The sequence below is a fragment of the Gambusia affinis genome, linkage group LG06 (genome assembly GCF_019740435.1).
Source record: "Gambusia affinis linkage group LG06, SWU_Gaff_1.0, whole genome shotgun sequence".
NCBI lineage: Eukaryota > Metazoa > Chordata > Actinopteri > Cyprinodontiformes > Poeciliidae > Gambusia > Gambusia affinis.
The window spans coordinates 16,621,371-16,647,148 of record NC_057873.1 but is presented as its reverse complement, the minus strand read 5'-3'; the positions used below and the strand labels follow the sequence as shown (position 1 = coordinate 16,647,148).

The window sequence follows — 25,778 nt, the reverse complement described above, 5'->3', positions numbered from 1 at the left end:
ACCACATAAATGACTGTTGAAATGTTTTCCATCGGTGCCAGTATGGCTGTTCTCCTCCAATGCCTGTGAATCATCTCCAAATGATGCTTCAGTGTTTCTGCACACACACACACACACACGCACACGCACCCACCCACACACACACACACACACACACACATGAGCAATAAAGTCATGACAACTCCATAATAGCTGTCATCAGAGATGCATCAGCTCTGTGATCACTTTGCCAGCGATGCCAGCAGGAGCCGCATTTTTATCTCCTGCAGTTGAATCGCCCCGCAGCGTTCATATTTTCAGTCTTTTTTTAAAAAAAGATCTGCTAGAGTTTTTTTTTTTTTTTTTTACCATAAACAAGCAGATTTTTTTTCTAACTCCTGGCAGTAAAAACTGAGAAGACACCAAGGAAAATTACTACTGTCATTGCCAATAAAAGCTCCAGAAAATGTGTTTTTTTTTTTTCCGTACTTTCTGATAAATAAAATCAACAGATTCCTCAAAGAGTAGTTGTAGATGGTGATGTCTGGACAGATGATCAACACAAATTGGCTTCCAGCTTTAAGTACCATGGACAGCGCTACGTGCTCGTAGCATTCATGGTGTGGGCCATTTTTTGTTTAACTTGCACTCGGACAGTTCAGGTCTGAACATGTTGCAATAATATCACCTCTCCCTTCTTTTCCTTTTAATTTAGGGAGAGTCGACTAAATATTTTCGTCTGCTGCACAAATTCAAAAACTATCATCTTTACAGCCTAAATCAGGGGAGCTACACTAGAGGTACATCTGAAACATGTAGCTGTGCCACTGTTATGTGTGTGGCCCTTTGACTTGTTCAGCACTCAAAGGGACCACCAGTTCAGGGGTAGTAAATGATTAACTTTTTTAATTGTCATTCATATGATTCACTGGGATGTGGACCAGTTTATTTAAAACTCAGCGGACACCACAGTGTTCTTATCAGCCACTTTTTCCATGAAAGTGTGAGTATTGTATTAGTAGTTTGCCTGAAGTCAGAAACAGATATTCTGAGGAGTGAGCTGCATGGCTAAATTTAAAATGTAACATTGCGCTAGGTTTTAGAGCCAGAAGCAAGGATAAATAGGCTTCCTTCTGTTAACTGGGAGCCTGTGCTATTGTGTGTGTGTGTGTGTGTGTCAAGCTGAGAAGAAAGAAAAAAAAATATTTTTTTGTCTTTGCCAGATTAGCAGAAGTTCAGTAACAAAGCAGAAGCAAACCAAGAGAACAAACCCTGGTGGGCAACCTATTAATTCATTATTTGGCATCACAGAGGGAGAATATAAAGTAAATTCTTGTCATTGGAGGAAAAAAAAACCAGCCAGACTTAATGACAAACATTCTCCACACAAAGTGAAATATCATGATCTGGATCAATGGTTGCCTGTGAGAAATCTCTTGATTATCTCAATGGAGCATGGTCTCTGCACTCAGCACAGGGGATTTACTGCTGTGTTTCTTTAAATCAGAGGACCCACACACACTCCGTCACACTGTTTGAGCGCTTCCATTTCTGCACTACAGTGGCGGCTCCTGAAACAGAGGTGAAAGCAGATAAGGAGGAGAAGCGAGGAGGAGAGGTTATTTTTAGACACAGAGAAGAGGTGACTCGGATGATAATGAGAAAAGGTCTGCAGATTTTATCGAATTGAATGAAGGGATCTTTACAGAGGAGACCCTCTCCAACAAACAGACTCACAATCATGAAACTGTTTCTATGAGAAACTAAAAACCATGGATGATTTAAAAAAAAACCCCAACACTTTCATTGTTGATTTAGTGTAGATGAATGAAAGTATTTGTTTGGAAATTATATTTTAAACAGAATCATAAATAACGTAAGAATGTAATTTCAAAAATTTGATGTTACAAAACGGCAAAAACCAAAATGGTAACAACAGAAATCAGAATAATGAATCTTACAAATCTGAAAAAAGATGAGACTTTAATCAAACTGTGTTCAACGTTCTCTGAGTCCCTTGTGCTACGTCAAAAATCAGCAGCCACACTGTGCATTGATGTGCAGCAAAGTATTGGAGCTTTAAGAAATAAATGACCGGTTTCAGTGGAAAGACACATGAGAGCAGGTTAATGCCATAAAACATAATCATTCACAAGATGATGGAGACATTAGCTAAACCTCTGCCCTGTCATTATGTTGGCTGTGCTGAAAATACTGAACCGTGCAAATGTTTCAAATCATCCCAATTTTTTCATGTTGCTTCCAAAAAGCCAATTTTTGTCTTTCAGGCCACCACTTAACCAGTTTTATGAGGCTTTCGATTATGTTACGTTTATGATGCTTAGAAACAAACACAGACTACTTAATATGGAGCCACTGACCTGTATCTTTATGTACTGTGTTGCAAGAAGCCCATAATAAAAATGCTATTTATTTTGTTTAATTTCAACCTGTATGGAGATTAGAGTTGCAAACGCCTGCTGTAAATGATCAGCTAAAAGTTTAGCATCAGCCCTGCTGGTTCTGTTTTGCGAGTTGAGCAAACTTTCAGCTGTGCACAAGAAACCACTTGTGTCTTTATTTCACCCATCTAACATCGCACAGGGTACCAAGGAGCTACATGTGAGCAGAAGGTGGATCCGTGTGGCTCCAGCCCGTGCCATAACAATGGCACATGCTATGGCCAGGGCCCCGGACCTCTGGGATTTGGCTGCAGCTGCACAGCAGGTTTTACCGGCCCCACATGTGCCCAGCTGGTGGACTTCTGTGCCCTGAACCCCTGCGCCCACGGTGTGTGCCGCAGCGTGGCCAACAGCTACAGGTGTCTGTGTGTTCCAGGTAAGCTGCACAGATGAACGTCAACATGGCTGTAAGCATAATCAGCTAACGTCAAAGGTGACACAGTTAGTATTGATAAATGAAGACCCTGACCTAAGCTCTAAAAGTGAATATGTGTGGCTTTGCAAATTTTATTTAATCCTTCAACCCCTTACATCTCAAAGTGTATGTTGGTCGTGACGTTGGTGTGTCTCACTGTTTCTTTCCTTATTTGTTGCAGTACGAAGCTTTTATTTGTCACAGTTACAACCACTTTTTCACCAGTTAAGCTGCACACTTTCAACTCTGAAATATGAGACATTTTCAAACAGCTGTATATTATTTTTAAGCTTAAGCTGAATATATAGCCTAAAACAGCTGATAAAGGCTTACTGTATCTGGAAAGATGTTGGTTGGTAGCAGCGGCTCAGCCTTGGTAGAAGAAAATACTGCCTGGCTCAGAGATGAGGTATTTTTAGCTGGCATGATTTGTGAAGCCGATGCCTCTGTGATCAAATAAATTGGGCGGAATGATGACTTATCATTATTCCCCGTCTTGCAATTACCTTGCCGGGATGACGAGATGGATGGCTTTCTCAGTGGCCTATAAACATAATTTGACACTTTGCCCTGAGTGCTCTCGGTTTGTACAAGCTGTCAGTGGAGTGTATACAGCAGTCAGACTTTCCCTCTCTGACTCATATTTACACTCATCTGAAATACAGGTGCTTCTTTTGTTGTTTCTATGGCTTAAAAAAGATATAGTGGTAATGTGTGAGAAATTAGACTTAAAGTTGGCCTTTAGATGTTTTGGTAATTATCCTGGCAACATGGATTGTTTCCATTTCCATTAAAAAAACAAAAGAAAAAGAAAAACTTTGAATGATTTCATTTAAATTCATAACATCAGGATCTTTCCATCTGCTGCTTTCCAACTGTTCTGATGTCTCCCCTCTATATTTTCTATTTTTGTTTCATTTTTCCATATCCTTAATTTTTCTGTTCCGTTTGTCCTTATGTCCTTTCGCTTCTCCGTCTTCCCTCTGTTTACTTCACCTCATTTCCCTCTCATCCTCTTTTGTCTCGTTGCCATGGTGAGGTGCCTGACTTTATGTGTGTGTCCTTGTGTGTGCATATGCGGCTTTGCACGTGAAGATGCTGCCGTCCAATCAAGGGCCTCTTTAACGAGACTGGAGAAACTGACGGTTTGTAATTATGGTGCCGGTCTCTCCAATGAACACACACAACATGAGGTAAAATTGTCTCTCCAGCTCACAGGAACATCAGCTGGTGTGTGAGAATGCGAGTGTGTCTGTCTGTGAGCCTTCGTGTGAGTTGAGTTCTGCTAATTTTGGCTGTTTGAGAGAGAGCTGCCGGGGAGCTGGTAATGTAGAAGGAGCCTTCTTCCAGTTCATGTAATCCAGTCGACACCAGAGGCTTCTGCAACCACCAGCCTGCTCACAGACAACAGGCCGAGTCCTGGAAAGGCACTTGACATTTCACTGGCATTTCACAGAGGAGACCCGAGAGGCTCTAGCTGTGCTTCTCATTAAGTCCGTGTCTCGTTCTTCCCTCAAACACACATTAGTCTGAGCCCAAGGAGAGATCGCTGAACCTTCGGTCAGACAATGGGGCACAGTTGAGGAATGGGACATGAAGGAAATAGGTTGCTACTGTGCAATGCAAAAGAACCTTCAACTATTTAATTTTGTCATGCTACAAATAAAAACTTAAATGTAGTTTTAGGGAATTTTATGCCATAGACCAATACAAAACTATGGAAAGATCTGAAGTAGTTGGAAAATAATGCTTTGATTTTTATAATTCTTTTTATGAGTATAAAACTGAAATTTGGAGTGTAGACTTGAAGAACCAACTTTCAATGTAATTATAGCTGTAAGTCCTTTGCGGATGTCTTTACAAGCTTTGCAGATTCTCCACTGGATTTACATCTGAACTTTGACTGGGTCAAAGTCAAACTGTGAGTTGGTTTTGCAGAGTGGTCGGACTCTGCCTCCATCAGTACAAGATCTTGGTGAGAAATTAATGCAACACTGGATGGAAATAAATCTTGTGAGATTAGAGAAGCTCATCAAGACAATGCCACAGTCAATGTGAGCTACATTCAAAGTTAAAGGTGGTTGGAAATATTTTTTTAGACAGGCAGTGTATGTGTTTTTTTCTCTTGTTTAGTCCAATGAAACTCCAATAAAATACAGTTCTTAGCGTAATGTGACAGTGTTGAAATGTTGCAGAGATATGAATACTTTTGGAAAGAATTATATACATCACAGAGTTTTCTTTCTCTTTATTCTTGCTTTCCACAGATTTCAATAATTCTTTCCATCTTTTTAACACACTCAAACAAAAAGACACACTCAGCTATACCTGAGAACAATAGGCTTTGCTCATGTCACACTTTTTGATATTAAAACAAAAAAACATCATAAGCTCTGATTGTTTTCATTGGCTATTTGTAGCTGTTGCAGGCTCATAGTGCCTCAGTACATAACTGCCATCCTATGGATATACGGTGAACTGCATATAAACTGCGATACACGTCCTGTCACCTCAATTCTGATCAAACAGTGTGGCAGAATAATTTGCCTCCTGCCTGCTATCTACATGTTTTATACAGTGAGAGGGCTGATAAAGTCATCAATGGTGTCATGGCTAGACTGAATAACGAAAAATAGTCTTGAGGCAAATGAATCCTGAAGGAGAAAGGCTGTTAATGTGAGGCCATGAGGTGTTTTCTCCTGCAGACGAATGCTATGACACTTCTGGGAAGCTGCTGGTGTGAATTGTAAATGACAGTAGACAAGCTGCTTTCACACTTTGCAGCTGCTAAGAAGATTCATTTACAAACACTTTCAATGAAGCAAAAAAAAGAATTTGCACTTCACATATTCTGCTCTGGAAAAAAAATATCAACATGGCAGTACTGTATGATTTTTAAGACTCTAACAGCACCACTGGATGCCTTTTCCAGGCTACCATGGCTTGTACTGTGAGGAGGAGTACAACGAGTGTCTGTCTGCGCCCTGCCAGAACTACGCCACCTGTAGGGATCTCATTAATGCCTACGAGTGTGTCTGTACACCACAGTTTGAAGGTACATACACTCATACATCAACGTCTACACTTTCACAACCTGCATAATGAATTGGTGCAAGTTCACTTTATGTGTGTATTTGCAGGAAAGCATTGCGAGATCTTCAAGGATCCCTGCGTGAACGTACGCTGCCAGAACGGAGGTCGATGTGAGAGTAGTGGACTTAATGCCTCTTGTGCGTGTCCATCTGGATATGTAGGTACGCAATAATGCCCTGGATGGGTAACGGAATGACTTTATGAGGCCTATGGATGTTGGAAAGAGAGTACAGGTACAGAATATAGTGAATAGAGTAGAATAAAAAAGAATGTAAAAATCCTGAAATCCAGGCATCACAGCATCAAGTTAAAGGTATGTAGGGACATTCACATTGACTTTAAAGTAAAGACATTTAAAGAAAATCAGACTGCACAGAAAGAGCAAAATTACAACATAAGATAAATTCTACATTATAGTAAATTAAATGCAGAAAAATGCTAAAGACATAAGTGTAAACCACAAGGGAATTGAACAAACCCAAAGAGATGTAAAATAGCCAAAATCATCAGAAGAAATGGAATAGCTAATATCTTTTTAATTCAGATTGAACACAAAACACCTTGTGATCTAACCATATTATTAAAAGGAAAATAAAAAGACTAAATTAAAAAATTATAAACATAAAAGAACAAAAATCCAAACCGGTTTAACTAGATCACACAATGAACTCAAAGAGATCTATAACTTTCAAGATTAGACCGTAAATGACAAGAAAAGGAGCTCATAGACCAAAAATGACCATCATGGTTCTGGAAATGAAATAACGTTTCTTCAAAACAGTGGTGAGGTTGCATTCACCTCACCAAACAGTTCACCCTGGAGCTCGCTGGGAGCTAAGCTGAAAAAAAGTCTCACACTTCGAATCTGACGAGACGACTAAAAGGAAAAACCCTTCAGGAAGAACAGCACAAACTGAGCTGTTTGTGCTTTGAACCACAAGAAATGAAAACTTAAACAAGATATTTCATGCATATTGAGGATTTTGATGATTGCACTTATTAAAAATGTAATGTTTGTTACAACTGGTGCTTGCAATTGTGACTGCATGGCACCTTTTATGACTTTGTATTTGTGTGCTTTTATTATGTAAAGCACTTTGAGTGACCTTGCTGATGAACTGTGATATACAAATAAACTTCATTCACTGATTTTCAATAAGGGTCAATCAATGCATCAATCTATCTTCTGCATAATCAGAGCAGACGTCCCTCTCCCAAGCGACTTGGGCCGGCTCCTCCATGGGAATATCAAGGCCAACAGGCATCTTCTGGGTCTTACTCTGGGTCTCTTGACTAGACCCCTAAGCCACCTTAAATTGGCTCCTCTCAGTGTGGAGAAGCAGCAGCTCTACTCTGAGTCTGTCATGACTAAACTTCTCACCCTATCTCTAGGGAAGAGCCCAGACACCCTACTGAGCTGTCTGGGTGTCTGCGATCTCTGTCTTTCTGTCACTACCCAGAGCTTGTGACCAGAGGTCATAGAGGCCCTCCACTGATCTTTTCAGCTCCTCTCACTCTCCTCTGCATGACCTCCTTAGCTGAGATGCAGTTCACTCTAAACATCAGCTGTGTAGAGGATTGTGAATATTCAGCTAGTTTTAGACAAAACTAACTAGTTTTGTCTGTAAGTACAGTACAGCCATTGCTGGGTCTGTATTATGATCTCTGAGTAACTTACTCCACTCTTTGTAATTAAAACCATTAATGGTTTTAACTGGGTTTCTTTGGTGTCTAGAGAATCAGTGGGAAGGCTTTTTTCATACATGATCTTTCTGTAAATCACTGAACTAGCTCCACATATTCAGATGGCAAAAAATATTTTTACTTTAATTTCAAATAGAACAATTAATCCTTTCAAGACTGAGAAAAGAGAAAATGTCTGGAAGACAATGAATATAGGTAGGCGGGGCAGCAGCTTAACATCCACTTTCCCTTCTTGGTTATATAGTGCCACTCACTTCTGACTGTCACCTTAACTGTCTGTTCAGGGGAGGAATGCGAGGTTGACATCAATGAGTGCGAGAGCAACCCTTGTCACCACGGTGGTACCTGCATCGACCAATCAAACGGATACACCTGCCACTGCCCGCTGGGGTGGGTTGGCCCCAGCTGTGAAATCCGTAAGTCTGCTTGTCAAAAAAAGTCTTTTAAGCTATCAATCAAAACTTCATGGAGAGACGTGAGGACCTTCCTTTGTGTGCTTCAGACCTGCAGTGGAAACCAGCGCACACTGAGGACACCCTGACCAACATGCCTCGCCACTCTCTGTACATTATCATCGGAGCGCTGTGTGTGGCATTCGTCCTCATGCTCATCATCCTCATAGTGGGCATCTGCCGCATCAGCCGCATCGAGTACCAGGGATCATCACGCCACGCATACCAGGAGTTCTACAACTGCCGGAGCATTGACAGCGAGTTCAGCAACGCTATCGCCTCCATCCGCCATGCCAGGTATGAGGAAACTATAGTGACTAACATGAGGGAGTGTTAAAGGGTTCAATCAAATCCCCTTTCAGATTTTATGTTACTATTGCCTTTTGTAATTGGTTTATTTAAATGGTACTGATTATTTGTGAGAATGATTACCTTTTATGGAGCCACGACCACTAAACCAAACTCACTAAACCAACAGAACACCTTTGGGAAGATTTAGGCCGGTGACAGTGAGCCTGGTTTCTCGTCCATTGTCTGACCTGATAAATGTGTTTGAAGATTCTTCAATTCTCCCCTTAAACAAAACACTAAAACCTTTAGACAGTGTCAAACTTCAATTTTGAAGACAAATTTTCTTTTGGACACTTTCAGCCATTACTAATATTTGTTTTACTCACAAAACCTTCATCAGTGAATTACACGAGGACTGTTTTTCAGTCAAACCGTTTTTACCACCATGTCCTCTAACCTCTAACCAATTTATGCTTTCTCATTAGATTTGGAAAGAAGTCTCGGCCTGCCATGTATGATGCCACCCCCATCGCCTACGAGGACTACAGTCCAGATGACAAACCTCTGGTTACCCTCATTAAGACAAAGGATTTGTAAAAGTCCGCAAACTCAAACCATAGCAAGCCGTATGTATAGAGCATACACAGATACAAACTCACATGTCTATTACAATGAAATTATTTCTTAAAACAAAACAGCAAAATCACATTTGAATGTAAAGAAATAAAAGAAACATGGTGTAGCTAAAAAGAAGCAAACCTGGAGTTTGATACCATATCTATTTTCCTGAGGATAAGGCTTTGTAGTAGCATACTTTACAATACTTTTAAGTTACAGATGCTGAGCAGCATTTGCAGTTAGTTACCTCTACTGCACAATAAATAGTTGATTTTAGTCTGAACCAGACAATCTGTAGGAGAGGTCCAACAAATAAATGCAGTAGACAGCATTAACAACAGTCCTTTGAAGTATTTTAGAATTAGCCACACTTCAATTTCTTTTCAGTATCAAAAAATGTAAACACCTGCAGTAGGTTGCCTTACTTTGTGCATGATTAAATTTGATGTTCTCCTTTCAACATTTTTAAACCCTTTGTAACTGGTTGTTGCTCTGATTTTTATGCAGCCTCCCACAGTTATTTGCATCACCATTGAAAGTTTACGCGATGCCTTAAAAGAAATTCATGTTTTATTGCACATTGAAAGTTTATCTTTTATTCCATTTTCTGGTGAAACCTTTCAAATCCTCCTTTTTTTCCCAGAGAACAGAACTTATTCTTCTATAACATTTCACAAGGCTGAAGCACAGAGAAAGAATTAACTTTGGGAATTACTCTGCAGGTTTTCTCTAGATTGCGTAGAGTCTTAGGCCTTCTGCCATGCTCTCTCCTCCTCACTTCACCATAGTTTTCTGTGGGTTTTGTGTTTGAGGCCAGGAGAGTATAAGAAGGTGGGTTTTGTGTCCGGTAAACCCTTTTAGGGTTGATTTGGCTTTACGTTTCAGATTATTTTGCAGTTGAAAGATTCAGTCATGACCTGGCTTAATTTTTCTAGGAGAGGTCCAGATTTTTAATTAAATCTCATATTTACCATAGTTCAGAATGCCATGTTCACTAATGAGGTCTTTGGAAGAGAAAGAGGCAAAGAGCCGCCACCATTCAGGGGTGGACATGAGGGACATAGCCATATGTTTTAATTTTTCTTTATCTTCATAGAGGTACGGTAAAACTTCGTCTAATCTGTTCAAAGCAATCTATTCCAGTTCAAGTCAGTGGTGTTAATCCCATTGCCCACATTTGTTTGTGGTGGTTACACAGAAAAAAGGGTTTTCCTGTCATCCCTCTCAAACAACCAATAAATATTCAAATCGTGTTAAATAGTTGTCATGGAAACCAGGGGACCAAGAGATGCTACTCTTTGCAGCATTTCTCTAACAGGGAGCTAAAGATATTTTTTCTCATCCCGTATCATTCTGCTCGCTGTTCCAGGTGGCATATTAAGTCCTCAACGAGTCATTTTGATACAGTTCCAGTAGTTTGAAACTTTGAAATTATTACTCTGATTAATAATGGACAAGCTTTACCAAGTATTATCTGTTTTCCATTTCTTACTCATAAAGACCTACCCATGTCTCCTCCACCTGAATGACATGTTATCCTGTCTTTCCCATTTTTCATCTTTCAGTGTTAAATTATGCTACTGCAATAAAAAATAAATATGCTTTAAGGCTTTCTAACATCTCTAAGAGGAGTGTCAATAACTGTGGATGGCTCTGTAAAGGCAGACGTATTATTCTCTGTCGAGACTGTGCCAAATGTTTTCTTTAAGTATGCTGTGGTTAGTTGGCAAAATCCAAACGTGTATAAAATACTAGTCACAGGGTTTTCTTTTTATATTCGTCCTGTTCTATACAAGTTTCTCAGTGGTGTATGAATAGTAAATTAAATGGGTCTACTAGAACTACCCTACAAATCTACTCTATGTATTTCAGTGATATATAAGGTAATAGGTCGATATATTTCTCACTGCACAGAAAAATAGATGGTTTCACACAGTGTACCTGCTAATCCTGGTGTACAAAGTCACCTCTCATACCGGCAGTGCTGAATAGTGTCTGTATGTATGTTTCTTTATGAGATTGGGCTCTCTTAAACCACTGGTGAGGACAGCAAAGAGGAAGAGGAGACTGAAAATGATGGTATCTATTCTAGAATATACTGTTTGTGCTTGTGTGTTTCTGCCAGTGGACAACTTTCTGTCTGTGCAGCTGTGTCATTCCCCTGACGGTCGGACAGCGTTCTATTGAGTGCAGCAAATCTCACTGTTTATTTTTCTCATTTCAGACACACTTAAGACATGATTGCCTATTATCTATGTTGAATTATGTAAACAATAAAGTGCTCATAATCTTATCTCATTGTGTCCAGAGTGAATTTAATTTTATTGCATGTGTGGAACTAGAATCTATTCTGTATTACTCTCCAGCATTCATTTTCTTATTCAAGAATTGAAGCCATCAAACTGAAAAAGCCATGGGAAAGGCCTTTTATGGAGTGTCAGTGATGGTAACATACTGGCTGACCCCAGGCCTTGTCCAGATGTTCCCGTGTGTAAACATGGCTAAATACAGACTGTGACGGTCGTGTCTCTGTGCACACCTAGGTATTTTTTGTATGGAGACACATAGACACTCGTTCTAGGAGGAACAGATGTTCCTCGCTCTCACCTTTACTTATGGTCTGTTTTGGAGAACTGCGCTTGACCTTTGCCCTCTGAATGCTGCAGAGGGTTAGACTGTTTGTCTTTAAGCACGGTCAGCTGCATGTGTTCCTGCTTCAGATTTCTACATCAGAAGAAATACACAGTGACACTTTGTATTATATTTAGCTTAAACATTTTTTCAGTAACCCTCTTGATTATTTTTGTATTTTACAGCGGCAAACAAGTTTTACTTTTAGAATCATAATATCCATCCCTATTGCAAACAATCAGGTGAAAAGGATTTTTAAGAGCTTATTTAATCAAAATCTGTGAACATAACCTTCATTGTTCCCAAACAACTTTCAGAAAATTAAAGAATTAAGGCCTTCAAATACTGCTGCTAGCATTATGCTTATGCAATTGTTATGTAATCAAGTTAATTTAGCTGAATTATTGCACCAGATTTTAAACTTGAGAGGGGTGATTGATCAAACCAGGCCTTTAACCAACCACTTCAAAGAGATCTTGTGCAGTAAAAAAAAAATCTCAAGTTTTTTCTGTGAAAATCACAGAGGTTCCTTGAGAATTATACAGATTGAGGAGATTCCCCCCAAAAGGTTAAACAAGCTAAGACACACAGAAAACCAATTGAAAATGATTCATTCTCTCTACTTTCTGACTTATTTGCAACCTTGTTTTTTGTTTGTTTGTTTTTTATTAAATAACCTTAATTTGACTGTACAATCTTCCGCTGGATTAATTGAACTGCTGTGAATTTACTTTGTACCAAACTGGATTCCATTTAAATAAAGACAACTTTTTTGAGAAAACGTTAATTATAAATTAGCCATATATAAATAAACTGTATTGCATTGTTTTAACTAGTAGTAGTAAAGCACACACTTTATGGGAGCTGGATTTTCTACATCACCTGAAGACAGCACCAACCCAACAAGGACAGCAGGTACCTCCACCTGCTGGCAAATGTGTTAACTACATCCAGGCGGAGCAACACATCCTTCATTATCGAGCCGACCACAGCGAAGGGGGACAGAGAAGGAAGCTGCTAAAGCCAACAGATGTGAACTGGACTGCGGGAGGAGAATACCCAGAAGTGAAGACAGAGAACCAGCGACTCTGCTAATATGTGGCAACCTGCGTCGGAGCGGCTGCAGGTAAGAACAGGCATTTTGATGGGGCAACTCTCATCGGCAGGGCAGGAGTAAATGGAACCGTGGTAGCAGCTACTCAGCCCCGCTGTGCTGTGCGTGGCTCAAACCTGAAGCTACGTTGTCTCAACGGCTACAGATGGTCGCCAGCGCAAATGTTTAATCCACATCCCTGTCTCAAAGTTTGCGTTTAAATGAAACATCTGGGTCTCTCCGGAGGGTTTAGCGGGTCTGAACGCACCTATCCACGTTACGCAAGCAGGAGTGCATCAAACTATCGTTTCCTCTGGATTTCTGGATTCCTCTGCTAATCCACAGCTGGAGGTTATTTAAACTCATGACGTAAAACGCATGCATTTTAAAGTTATGTTTAAGACGCCGTTTTGATCTTCGCTGTTTTCATCCATCTCTTTGTAGCTGAACTTAGGGCCTCATGTCTCCTCATGTTGCTCACACCGGGATGCTTAAACTCTAGCTTTAGCATTTTCATTTTAGTCTCAAATTGCTGAAAGCTAAAGGGGGAAAAAAAAGCAAAGTGAAAAGATCCACTGATGACACGTAGTTTGAAACCCAGGGGTAAATCTGTGCACCGACCCCATGGCTTCACGTCTCTGTTGCACACGTAATGCTCTCCAGATGTCGGCCTGCGAAGTGCCTGCCAAGTGAACTTGCACAATTCCGTCTCCTGCCCAGGCGTCAGGAGGATGGACCAATTAGTTCCGCTTGTTTCTCTTCCCCTCGGATGTGAAGCTACAGTAGATCCCTGTAAACAGAAATCTGCTCTTCAAGGTAAAACGTGCAGGTTGGAGCCGCTAGGATAGGCTAACGCGTCGCCTAGCAACGGCGTTCCATAACGCGGCTGAAAGAAGTCCATCATTTAAAATGTTTCTAGTCAGGGGATTCTGGTCAGCCTTTATTTACCTCTTTCTGTGTTTAATTGTGTATCCTTATCTTCTTGTTACAGCTTCATATCAGCAAGTAACTCATAACATATTTAACCAGGCCTTCACTGCAACAAGATATTTCCGCACGCCACCGAATCATTCATGTTTGACTCTTCCACATTATCTTACATGACAGATTTATTTATATTTGAGTACACTCAGTGACCCATAATAAACGAGAATATTTTTTGAAAGAGAAGTGTCTCTACTTTCTACTTGTTTTAAGATATAGCCATTCTACATTTTTATGTGGATGGAATATGTATTAACTCAATTCAGTTCTAATAGTAATTTAATATGCAAGTATCCATCCATCCATCCATCCATCCATCCATCCATCCATCCATCCATCTTCTTCCGCTTATCCGGGGTCGGGTCGTGGGAGTAGCAGCTTCAGGAGTATTTTATTGTAAAAATGTTAAACCTTGGCAATAATAAAAGGAACTGGCATAAAATAAGACTGTCTTCTAAAAAAATTCACATGTGTGTTAAACAGCAGCTGTACAGTCAAGCACACTTTATCTGTCAGTAAACTGATTTCTATATATATATATAAAAAATTAAACAGAGTAATAGAAAGAGAAACCATTTAAAAAAGATACAAATGAACATATTTAAAATAACTTTCAATTGTTATTATGATAAAAAAAAAAATTAGTTTGGTTACAAACTAGAAAAGTTGACAGTACAGTTGTTTCTTTTGATTGAAATACTTTTTCCACTGTTGGTTCCAGGAGAGTGGCTCCAAATAAATGAAAAGGGAAGTTCTGATAAAATCAAATGATTGCTTGGTACTATTTAGTATTATTTCTTCATTTTATGCTGGTTGCAAAAGGCATGATATCGTTAGAGCAATATTTGTGGACCTCTGACTGTAGGCAGGAACTGATGCACATCTAAATGGCTTTAATAAATATGAGGTACTTTTTATAGTAATATGTTGTTGTAAACATCAAAAAAACATTGTGAGAAAATTTAGAATCCATTTCGCCCTTCACAGTCAGAAATAGAAATGCTGATCATTATTTTAGCCCACCTTCATCCAGTGTAGCAATAAAACTAAATTTCACTCTGTAATTCTAGACCTGGAATGTAACCCAAAGCTGTATTTTATCTTATACATTCTGAATCAGTGGCACACTGGAAGACAAATATGATTGAAACATGGCAGATGGTCAGATAATTAGTCAAACTGGGTAGAAATGTGATCTATAACATTTTGTTACTTTCTTTGACTTTATTTAGCCATTTGATAGATCATGCTTACAGCTTCAAAGAGAAAACAGAGTAACACATGCATAAGTTCACTATTAGAAGTTTATGTAGACTTTCAACAGTACGAGCATTTCAAATGCTTTGCATATTTGAACTTCAGCTAAAGTACATTTTAAAGGTAAACCCAAACAAATTTTCCTGGCTTTCTTCCTGACCTGAGGGAGGCTAGGAAGTCCATCTGGAGAGCTCGCTGAAGACTGAAAGATAACCTTGCAGATCAGGAATCTGTAAACTCTCAAGCAGAAGCCATGCCGGAGTGATTTTGACTTTGTGTTTAACAGCCGAGCTGTAATTGTGACTTGGGGCTGTGGGAAAACCTTGAAAAAGAGATAGGAATGTTTTAAAAAAAATGTGATAAGCAAGTCCCACCAGTTCACCTCCTGAAGGGCCAGCTGTGGCTGGAACCTTACAAAACACTTTGTTTGTTTCTCTTGTTCTTGTTGTTAATTTAAATCATTCATATGAAGTCTGTCTTTAAACTGGTTTTACAGAATATTTTAATTTGGAAGGTCTGTAAGTCCCAGCACATACACCTTAAAGGTAGCTTTAGAATCAAACCAGAATTGCTCAGTATGTATTTGTCTTTGTCCGCATATTACACAATCCATGATATTCTCTCTTTCTGTTGCCATAGCAACACCTGATGTCTCACTGCATTTTTGTCTCGCACTCTGGCGGGTAAAGAAAGGAGGGTAAAAAGAGCTAGATGGATATGTTGGGGGGTCAGGAGATCCAGGCTATGGAGTGCAGAGAATTATTGTGCCTTTGTGCTGGTGCTGCATCATGCCTCCCTGTTTTTCTCTCCATCTGTCTGCGCGCTCTTCCTCCGCTGACCACATCCTTCGGTCAGTTTCAGGGGGCCCTTCCTCTCCTACACAGAGTCCATTTAAGTTCACTAACAAATTGCACAACATACAAGAGCGGTCTGAGAAAGACGCACTTGTGTGCCCGTGCCTCAGCTAAAGGCTACATGTGCATGCAGACATGTGAGCATGCTTCCTTTTTGAGGTACCAGATGTGCTCTCTTCCTGTTGCAGCAGCCATGGCCTGAACTTTTAACACCTAAATGTGACATATGGGCAGATGAAAAGATGTGACCCGACGGTGCAGAAATAGCTGTCTGAGGTCAAACACGGTCAAAAGCAGCTTCTGTCAGTGGCCATCTTTATTTGTCTTTGTTCCTGTCTCTGTCTGTCTGGGGTTTGTTTGTAGGCACAGCTAGGCTGAGTGTGGTCTCAGTGAGTGAAGGAATCCACAAGCAGACTGGCACACTTCCCTCGTCTCATTTTTCTTTTTCGGCCAGCACATTTCTTCCTTTTTACCCAGGTGACATTTGACTTTTTGTATCCAGTGAATAGGCTTAATTTCCTGATTGTGAACTTTAGATGCTTTTTGGTAAATCAGATTGTAAGGGATGTTCATCTTTTTATTAAAAATGCCTCTGTCTCAGAAGGACATTTATCCTTTTGTTCCTCATTTATTTATTTATGTATTGGTTTATTTCTAAATCCCAACATTACATTATTTTTTAATTCTATCTTTGTTGAAAAAACTAAGCTGTTGCAACAAAACCTCAAGTTGAGTTATTTACTGCAGGGTGGACTTTGACATTCATAAAACATTGTTTATTTTAAGCAATAAATATTCTGGTATAGATAATTGGGATGCGGGTTAAAAGCTATAACTTAAACAAATGATGCTTTAGTGATATCTACGTTCTCATACCTTTCAATGACCTTCATTCTTCAAAATAATATTTTACAGCCTGTCTACAACTACAACTTTACATAAATTTTATTTTATTATTTATATATATTATTTTTAATGCATAAAAATGTTTATTGAAAAATTTTTAAATAGCTAAAAAAGACAATTTATTTGTTAATCTACACTACTTTCTTAATATGACACTACTAAAAAAAATAGCTAAACTGTTCAGTTGTATTAGTGAGACAAAAAAGAAGAATTTACTCGCATATGGATTTAAAAGGTAATTCTACCTCTAAAACATATAAAGTTCAAAATAATTGATCAAGTCTACAAAAATAAATTTTTGGCTGGACATGAAAACTTGAAGAGACTCTGAAGAGATTTCCATGAGAGCAGACGAACAAGCCGCACATTTAAATAACTAATTTTCTTGCTTATGTGACCTGGTTTATTCCATACGAGGCCTTCACTCTATTCAAGCAGCTTTTGTTCATTGTTTAAGTCAAAGACTTGCCGATGTTTTTACCACTAGCTGGAGATCGCCCCCCTCAGGGTCTCTGGTTGCGGTGCTTTAATACCTGCTTTTTCCCCACAGAGCTACCCCTGCGAAGGCAGCATCCAATCACGGCCCTTCTTCCTCCTTTACTTTGTTGTTCTTTGTAGGAACCCCCCACAGTACCACACAGAGTCGAGCTTAATCAGTCGCATTTCTCCTCATAAACTGTCAAAGGATCACAGGGGAAGGCTGTAAACACCAGTCTGCAGTAATGTAAGGTTAAAGCCTCAAAGTAAAGTGAAGTTATTGTTTGGAAATAGGAGGTGTGGTGGCTTCACTGACTCCGTGTTGAGGAGCAACTTCATGAATGATCCATTTCAAGTATTACTTTTAGCTCTCATCCTGTTTACCCAAGAGGCAAAGCCACTTTGTGACAAAAATATATTTCATCCTCATTCCTGAAGACAATTTTGTGAACAGTGTGGCTCCTTGTGGCACTTTGGGGGAAGGTTTTAATCTATGTTGCATAACATGGCTGACGGGTTACATTCCTGCCATGGGGTTTATGTTTTTCCCCTGATCAACAACTGGTGTTTTTGTGAATATATATGTTGCAATGTCTCAGCAAAAAGAACAACACTGAGAAACTGTAACAAGTAGTAGTAGATCCAGGCGGCGTTGAGGTATACTGAGATTTAAAATGGTTACCAACATTTTCCATCATACTATTCTTACAATTTAAAGTAATTTTTCTGAGATGTCAAAGAAAGTGACGAGATAACTGGAATTTCCTTAGTTATAAGGCAAATTCAAAACACCAAGCTCCCTCTACTTGTTGCTGCACACTGCCAGTCAGGTGGCTGAAAGAGGGCTGCCATACTTTTCACCTGCTTGCAAAATGGGCAAACTTTGCTCCTTAGAAATATTTTTGTCAGATAAAAGAGATACTGTCTGGAAATACTGTGAGATTCTGGTATTTTATTTAGAGAACCTCTTACCAACCCATGCCTGGTTTTATCGTTTTTGTCAATCTTCAAGTGTATACCCACCTTTTCATTTTGTGACAAAACATAATGCCTCCTTTTCATCTAGCATCAGATAACTGATGTTTTTTTTAAAGCACTTCACAGGCATCCGGAAAAACCACTGCTGTGCGCCTTTTGTTTTTTTTGTCAAGGAATATTAAAATGAGTTTAGTTGTACACCTTCCTAAATCTTAAATGCATGCTTACATCTGAGAATGAAAACATGCTCACGTTTTCTGAGCATGCTCTAAACAAAGAGTCACATTGCATCGCATTGATGCACTCTAACAGGCCACAAAGTTTCAACAGTTGACTCATTTTTCTTGGTTCTTTCTAACCGTTTTCACATGTTTAGACTTTTTGTTAAAGCATGTGACACAGCCTGATGTTACAGTTTATCCACAGTTTTGATCTTCAAATCTGTGGTACATGACTTATTGCTCTTTTGGTTTTGGGATTAACCAGTAGCTGTTTGTGCATCAAGAGGGGCTATTTCCCCCCCCCCCAATTTCATGCTTTCAGAGACACACATCTGTCTGGCTGACTTAACATCATTTCCAGCTGTTTCCTACTCTTTTGTCACGATCCCATCTCTTCAACCGTAACTCTGTAAGGCTAAGTGGCTGTTTTTCACCTTCTTATTGAGTATCTTCCCATAATATTGACCTGAAAACCTCTTTTTGTCTAGGTACAGCCTGGGAAGGCTTTGAGTTTAATTTGCCATCTGTGAACTGTTAAACTCGTCACAACAGGAGGCAAACACCACAAAAATCTCTGACTTTGATTTCTCCTGGATGCGGTTGTTACATTTGTTTTCAGATTTACAGTTGGTTTTGCTTAAGATTCTTTGGCAGAAAAATGCCCACTGCATTATGTCTGACACTTTGGATTTTCAGCAATAATAAGATTGCTAGAGATTAGAGTGAGAAATAAATCAGCAGTGTTGGATGTACGTCTGGCCAAGCAGGATTTTTTTATTTATATATTTTTTTGCTAATATTGTATAACTGGACGAATGCCATAAGGTAAATGCTCATTAAGTGAGCACTTAGTCATAAAATAACTGACTTGCTATAAAGCGTTCCTGACAGATCACTGTTCTGGCTCCATCAGGCTGTTTTCCAACTTTCTTTTTACTCGAGCTTTCCTTCAACTCGGCATCATATTTATGCTTTATCAGAGCCTTAAATCAAACTCTGTGCATTACTGTTTCTGATTATTAGGAATTGGCTGTTTATAAAATTCTGACTGTATAATGTTCAGCAAAAAAAAAAAAAAAGTATTTTAAAAGTATACATGTTTCCACTATGAGACTCAGAGTATTTTTTTCTCTGCATGTTTTATTTATAGATGTAAGCTTGTAAGCCTTGAAGCTTAGAAGAAACAAGGTGTTGAAGCTGGGTGTCACTTACCAAACCATGGCTATTTTGGCTAAACCGAGAAAAAGAAAAAGTTTGTCAATGACATCTTATTTCCATCAGTAACCAGTGTCACTCTCTCCAAAAAGCTAAGACAGCTACACTGAGACATAATGGGCTCCCATTTGTAGTTATACAATTTTATTTAAGTATGTGGATTTCACTGGAACCCAACATTTAAATGTTATGTGCTGAGCCTACCATTTCATGATTGCTCCGGCGTCAGTATTGACACAATACTTTATTTATATTTTTGAACGAGGGCTTCTATTTGGAAATGTGTTGTGGTCTTACAGCAGAAAGTTTAATGTGTCAACGTGTGTCTCGTCCCACAGCCGTTCAAATCAACACAGCCTAACCCTCGCTGGTCTTACGTCAGAGACGAGCGCACTTGCCAAGTAAAAGTCAAAAATGTAATTAATTGCACAGTAACCTGATGAGGAGACTATAGGGACTAAATAAATAAAATTAAGAAAACATTTAAAATAATGAAAATATTGTGAATAGAATTCCAGTGGAGCACTAGACTTGGACCATTTATCTGCACCACCCTCTAAACTGCCCTTTTAGCCCCCACCTTCGAACCGGGTCCAAGTGTAGGAATGCAAGCCACTGCCAGGCAGCTGTAAAGTGCTGATGCGGAGTTCATTGAGCCCTACCACACATATGGCTTTACTTTCACAAGTCCATCATGCTTTTTCTTTCACTCCTTTTCAGGTAGCGAGATGCACTGTAAGCCATTGTCTTTTAAAATCTGATTAAAGAGCCAAAACAATGCAGATGAATATAGTACCATATTTTCTAAGTCGAGTACTTTTACTGTAACTGATGTTAATAAGTAGGAGGATATTTTGGTTTTTATGAGAGTTGCCACCAAATATGTTTCCTTATCAGGGTTTTCTTTTTGGCTTTCAAAGGCAAAACTGTAGGCTGATAAAAGCCTTGCTTGGCAGCAACGGCTGTTTTCACTGAATGTTGACCATCTGTCGGATAAAATAATTCTTTTTAGAGTTCAACTCTAGTACAGAAAGACCCTTTGCTCCTGCTGAAAAGTACAGACAGTGGGATGCATTGTAAAAATGGAGGTTGTTTGTATAGTAAATGCAATCTGTTGGGAAGATTCATTTGTTTTCAAATTAACTTTAGGCTGAAGGGTAATTTATCTTTGCGAGTTGCCTTTCAGTAGAAGGTGTTCAAGTTCATCCCAATGTCTTAGTTTAATGTTTTCTGGACAGTTTGAAAGGCTTAATAAAGCTTGATTTATGATTTCAGACTCTGGAGTGATTTATAAATAGTACATAGTACTATTTACTCAAGCTTTAGCCAGAAACTCATCCAAGTCCATCTTTGCCAGGAACAAAGATGGACTTGAAAGACATCAGTAATGAAGTGAAAAAAGAAGTGTTAGTCAGTTTACTCCTGAGGCCTTTTATTTTGCTCTTTTGTTCTTTTTCTTGTCCAGTTTATGAAAATGAGTTTTTCTCACTGGGCATTTTGTAATTTTGTACTCAACATGAGTTATTTGGAGCCTCCCTTGGTGGTGTTGCATATTTGCTTGGTCAGCGGATGTTTTGTAGTAACTTTCTATGTTCTACTGTAAAATAATGTTAGATGACTCCAATAAATCATATGTGGTCATTTTTGGGCGACCAAGGGTATTAATTTGCTTGTTATCGTGGCACACAGGTGTCTGAAACATGGATCAGAACCATAATGAATGAAAAGATGTGGGTACGTGAAATTATATAATGAACTAATTACATATTATAACATAATAATATTATTATAAGGGTTTATATGAATATTTAGCTCTTTAATTTATCAATATATATATTAGTTGAGGGGGAAACAATCTGACATGCTTTAATTAGGCACATGAGTGTTAAAAGGTTTGTTTATAGATTCGATGTTATGTGACAACATGAGGAAACAGTGTAGCGTTCCCAAAGTTATTTTAGGGCTGCAATATACTAGGAAAGCATGCTGAAAGAAATTTCAATAATAATACAGATTGTCGTTAACCCCTATTACCTTCATTGTTTTTCTGTTTATCATATTTCTATTACTTAATAAAAAAAAAAAAATTTTTATTGGCTCTAGTGGCCTTTATTTGATAGTTAATTGACAGGAACGTGGGTAATGAGAAAAGGTGGAAGACATGCGGCAAAGACAGCCAGGCCAGGAATTGAACCTGCGACGGCCGCGTCGAGGACTAAGGCCTCCTTATGTGGGTTGTACTTAACCCCTGCGCCACCACAGCACAGCCGTATTTCTATTATTTTGCAAGAGCTTTAACATCTTGATTACTATAATCTAAGTCACTAAATATGCATGATATTTGCCTTTTTATAGAAAAATTACTTTTTCACACTTGGGCAAGTTGAGTTATCAAATTTATTTATATAACACAATTCAGCATCAGACAGTTCAAAATGTTTCACATCATAAAACTGTTACAGACACCGATTGTGAAACATTACATTTTGCCAAATGCCATCATCAAAGTTATCAATACAGCTATCGATTGATAGCTAAAAAAGCAATCAATGGATAAATTGTATGTCTTTATTAAAGAAAAATCAGAATTTCATTTATTTTTTAAATTTACTCTGGTTTACTTTGTTTGTATAATTTTAAATTTAAAAAATACTAAGTAGTCTTTCCCAGCACTGTACAGCAGTGACTCCTCCCCAATCATTAGAACATCTTAACACATACAGTTAATTTGACTTGTTGCATACATTTGCAGTAACTAACAATTATCTCCAGGTTTCTTTGTGGATCAATCTCATGCTGCTCTTGTGCTGTTGATCGCAGTCGCCACCAGATTGAGCTGCGCCATGCATGTTTCACAGCTACAGACATGCTGCAACAGCTTCCAGCAGTCGCAGCCTGGGTTCCTTCAGGAAATACTTGGTTTACTTTTGACTGCTCCGTGAAGGCCACAGAACTGGAGGGTGTTGCTGTGCACAGAACTACATGGAGCATTTGGTTCTGCTCGGCATTGGCATTGAAGTGCAGTATTAGATTATACAACCTCTGTTATTTTAATGGAGAGAGGAAGGGAGGGGGGGAGCGCTCCCTTCATCTGTTCCTCACATTTCAGATGGGGCATAATAAATTTCTCACACCATCCTACTTCAGTACTTCATCTTTAGTTTTCACTTATTAAAATGTGAGGGGTAGATTTCAAACTAGCTGCTCTTTCACATTACAACGAACACCAGATCCTAGTGTTTATAAGTCAGGAATATATTGTTGGATTTGACGGTGGCCATGCAGTAAACTAGTAAAACTTGCTCGCCTGCCTGTAGGAGCATTCATCCTTAATTTCTGTATTGTGACGTGCATCCAGCTTGCAGCAGGTTTACTGAAAGTTGGCTTACAGCTCACTGCTTTCATCTTCCTCTCTCCATCAGCACTTTCAGACAATGCTGAAGACGAAGCTAAACGTGCTGACGCTGAGGAAGGAGCCTCTGCCCACGGTGATCTTTCATGAGCCCGAGGCCATTGAGCTCTGCTCTGCCACGCCGCATGCAAAGAGCAGGAGCCACGCTGGGTACAAGGTAGGATCACATGAGCCTGATAATCCTCAAATCCAACCATGATCCGGAATGCATAATAGCATTAATACAGAGCCATAATCCAAATGTTTTTCTTTTCCTTTTTCCTCACAGAAGTTAAATAATTTCCCTATTGTTGATTCTGCAGCGCTCTTTTGTCAGACTGTGTGTGCTAGAAGTGTGGGTGAGCCTGTAGGTGCTCAATTTCCCTGTATAGTTAGATCTAATACATTGTGTAATTTAAACTCCTCTATTTTTATCCAGGTTCAAAACAGGAAGCACACCGGTACAGATTGAAATGAAACTTCTTAACAAATTACCAAATGTCTTTGTGTGCTTGCCTGCCTTTGAGAGGCTCCTTCAGTGAGAGAATTTAGTTTTCTGTGACTTTTTGATTGAAATCTGGTGTGTCATTAGTAAACGTGATGAAAAGGGAGTCATTTCCCAACTTCTCCCCTCACTAAAATAAACCTTTTTATATTTGGCAGCTTCTCTAAGAGGACAAAATAAACCCCCACTGGTATTATTGCCAGGAAACACAAATGTGGAACACACAGTCCCTATGCTTGTTGATGTTTGTATTTGTTGGATCACTGTACAAGAGAAGAAGTTGAGCACATACGGATGACTATAAAACAAAAAGGAAAAGATACGACTAGAAGCGCCGTTTTGGCTCTTTACAGAAACACCCTGAAGTTTTAATGTAACCCTTAGCTCGACCTTTCTGTTTGCAGAGCAGTGAAGTCTAGTCTAGCTCAGAGACACATGAGACATCCGGCAGCGTGTAGTTTTCAGGATTTTTATCTGGTGAAGATCAAGTAGTAGTGGCAAGACTTTCCTTGTGGCCCCTTTTGTTTCACTCTGTTGCTGTAGCTCTTATGTGTGAAACGATCAGGACCAGATGCATTACCTATGCACAGAGTGTAGTACATTGCTAAAGTATTAATACCACTGGATGTTTTTAACTGTTTGTTATGCTATAAGCACAAACGTTTGGGTATTTGAACAAAGTAGTCAATGATTATGAAGAGGATACATTTTAACCTTCTTTACTCTGACTCCCTTTGACATTGTGTTTAAACGATTGCCTGAAGAAGCTGTAGTCGGTCTACATGCGTATAATTTAATCTTCGCATAAATTCTGCCTTTCTGTGAAACCTTTAAGGCTTCATCCGTTCATCCTACATTCATAAGTTATTAGCCATTTATAGTTCTTTTTATCATAGTAGTTATTTTATGAAAGTCATACAAAAATAGGTATTTCCTCATCATGTTAGATAAACGCCCCTCAAAACTATTCACGTCTCTTGCGGATACGAAAACCAGATAGTGGAACTAGTTGAAGCAAAATATTAACATTGCTGTCCAAACACATTAAAATATGGAAACACACAGAGCTGCATCAACCTGATGAAGTATGTGGGAGCCTTCTGAGATTTGTCAGAGAAGATTGGTGAACAAAAGGCACAATGAAGACCTAAGAGCACAGCAGAAATATGAGGAAGGAAGCTGTGGAGATGTTTATAGGAGGAATATGTTATAAAACAATCGTCCCGTCAATAACCAGAAAACTGAAAGGTTATGGCAAAACTACAGACCTACCAAAAGTCTTTTGCAGCGTACTATCTTGGAAGGCTGAAAACGTTTAGGCCAAACAATAAGCCTGAACGTTACAGCCAGACTAGTGTAGATCAATGTTTTAGATCAAAGCATATTTATTTGATAAAGATTGACTATTTCAAGTCTAGACGCAAATCCAGTTGAGAATCTGTGGCAAGATAAAACCGATTGTTCACAAAGTTTCTCCGTTTAATGTGACAGGACTTGAGCTATAGGAGAAAAATGATCCAAATGTTCCATTATGAGATGTGCAAAGCTGGTGAAGAAATGGCAGGAATGAGCTGCAGCTGTATGTTTCTACAAAGGATTGAATCACTGGAGAATAAATACAGATTCACCTCACATTTTATAGATCTTTATTGCTACACCAACAATCTTGAGTTGGTCTAGGGCATAAAATCCCAATAAATACATTAGTTTGTGGTTTTAATGTGACAAACTCTGAAAAACCTTAAGGTGATTCTGTAAGGATGTGTTTCCACAGACAATTAAGTACGTTTTCATTTAAACAGCAGATTGAGGTGATATTGAGCTCCTGGCCAAGTAAAACAGAGTTTAGAGCTTATTTGTAATCTTTCCGTCATATTACATGTGCTGATTGGGATGACAGATGAGCAGATATAGTTTAGTCTCTTCACAAAGCTCACCTCCAGTCAGGACCTACAGGAAATCTGTAATTGCCATACACAATGACTTTTTACAATCTTGTTTTGTCCCTGTTTATTAATGTTTTTTTATTTAAATTTTATTCTCGTTTTAAAGTGCAACAAGAAAGATTTGTTTTTTATAATAAAATATTCAGTTCAAAGCCATGAGGCAGTAAAAACATGGGCGCAAGTCTCCTAAATGCTTGAGTGATGATGTACAGTTTAAATCAGAAGTTAAATGTTGATCTATGGCTGAGGAAAATGTCTATGACCCATGTGAATGTTCCCTGGTAGACTTTGTGTCTCTCTCTGTAC

The 25,778-nt window shown here is 38.9% G+C and overlaps 2 protein-coding genes across 3 annotated transcripts in view; both read left to right on the top strand.

Moving 5' to 3' along the window:
* dner (delta/notch-like EGF repeat containing) overlaps positions 1-11,307 on the top strand; it is a 43,782-nt gene extending 32,475 nt beyond the window's left edge. The window contains exons 8-13 of the mRNA XM_044119441.1: positions 2,584-2,817; positions 5,789-5,911; positions 5,997-6,110; positions 7,938-8,069; positions 8,156-8,402; positions 8,882-11,307. Of these exons, the coding sequence (XP_043975376.1) occupies positions 2,584-2,817; positions 5,789-5,911; positions 5,997-6,110; positions 7,938-8,069; positions 8,156-8,402; positions 8,882-8,993 (962 nt within the window). The 3' untranslated portion in view covers positions 8,994-11,307. The remainder of the gene's footprint in view (positions 1-2,583; positions 2,818-5,788; positions 5,912-5,996; positions 6,111-7,937; positions 8,070-8,155; positions 8,403-8,881) is intronic.
* Positions 11,308-12,577: 1,270 nt separating this feature from the next.
* pid1 (phosphotyrosine interaction domain containing 1) overlaps positions 12,578-25,778 on the top strand; it is a 30,000-nt gene continuing 16,799 nt past the window's right edge. The window contains exons 1-2 of one of the 2 annotated variants that reach the window (XM_044118711.1): positions 12,590-12,771; positions 23,053-23,199. In XM_044118711.1, the coding sequence (XP_043974646.1) occupies positions 12,742-12,771; positions 23,053-23,199 (177 nt within the window). In that variant the 5' untranslated portion in view covers positions 12,590-12,741. Of the gene's footprint in view, positions 12,772-23,052; positions 23,200-25,778 lie in introns of both variants that reach the window. The other variant, XM_044118712.1, reaches the window with a different exon arrangement.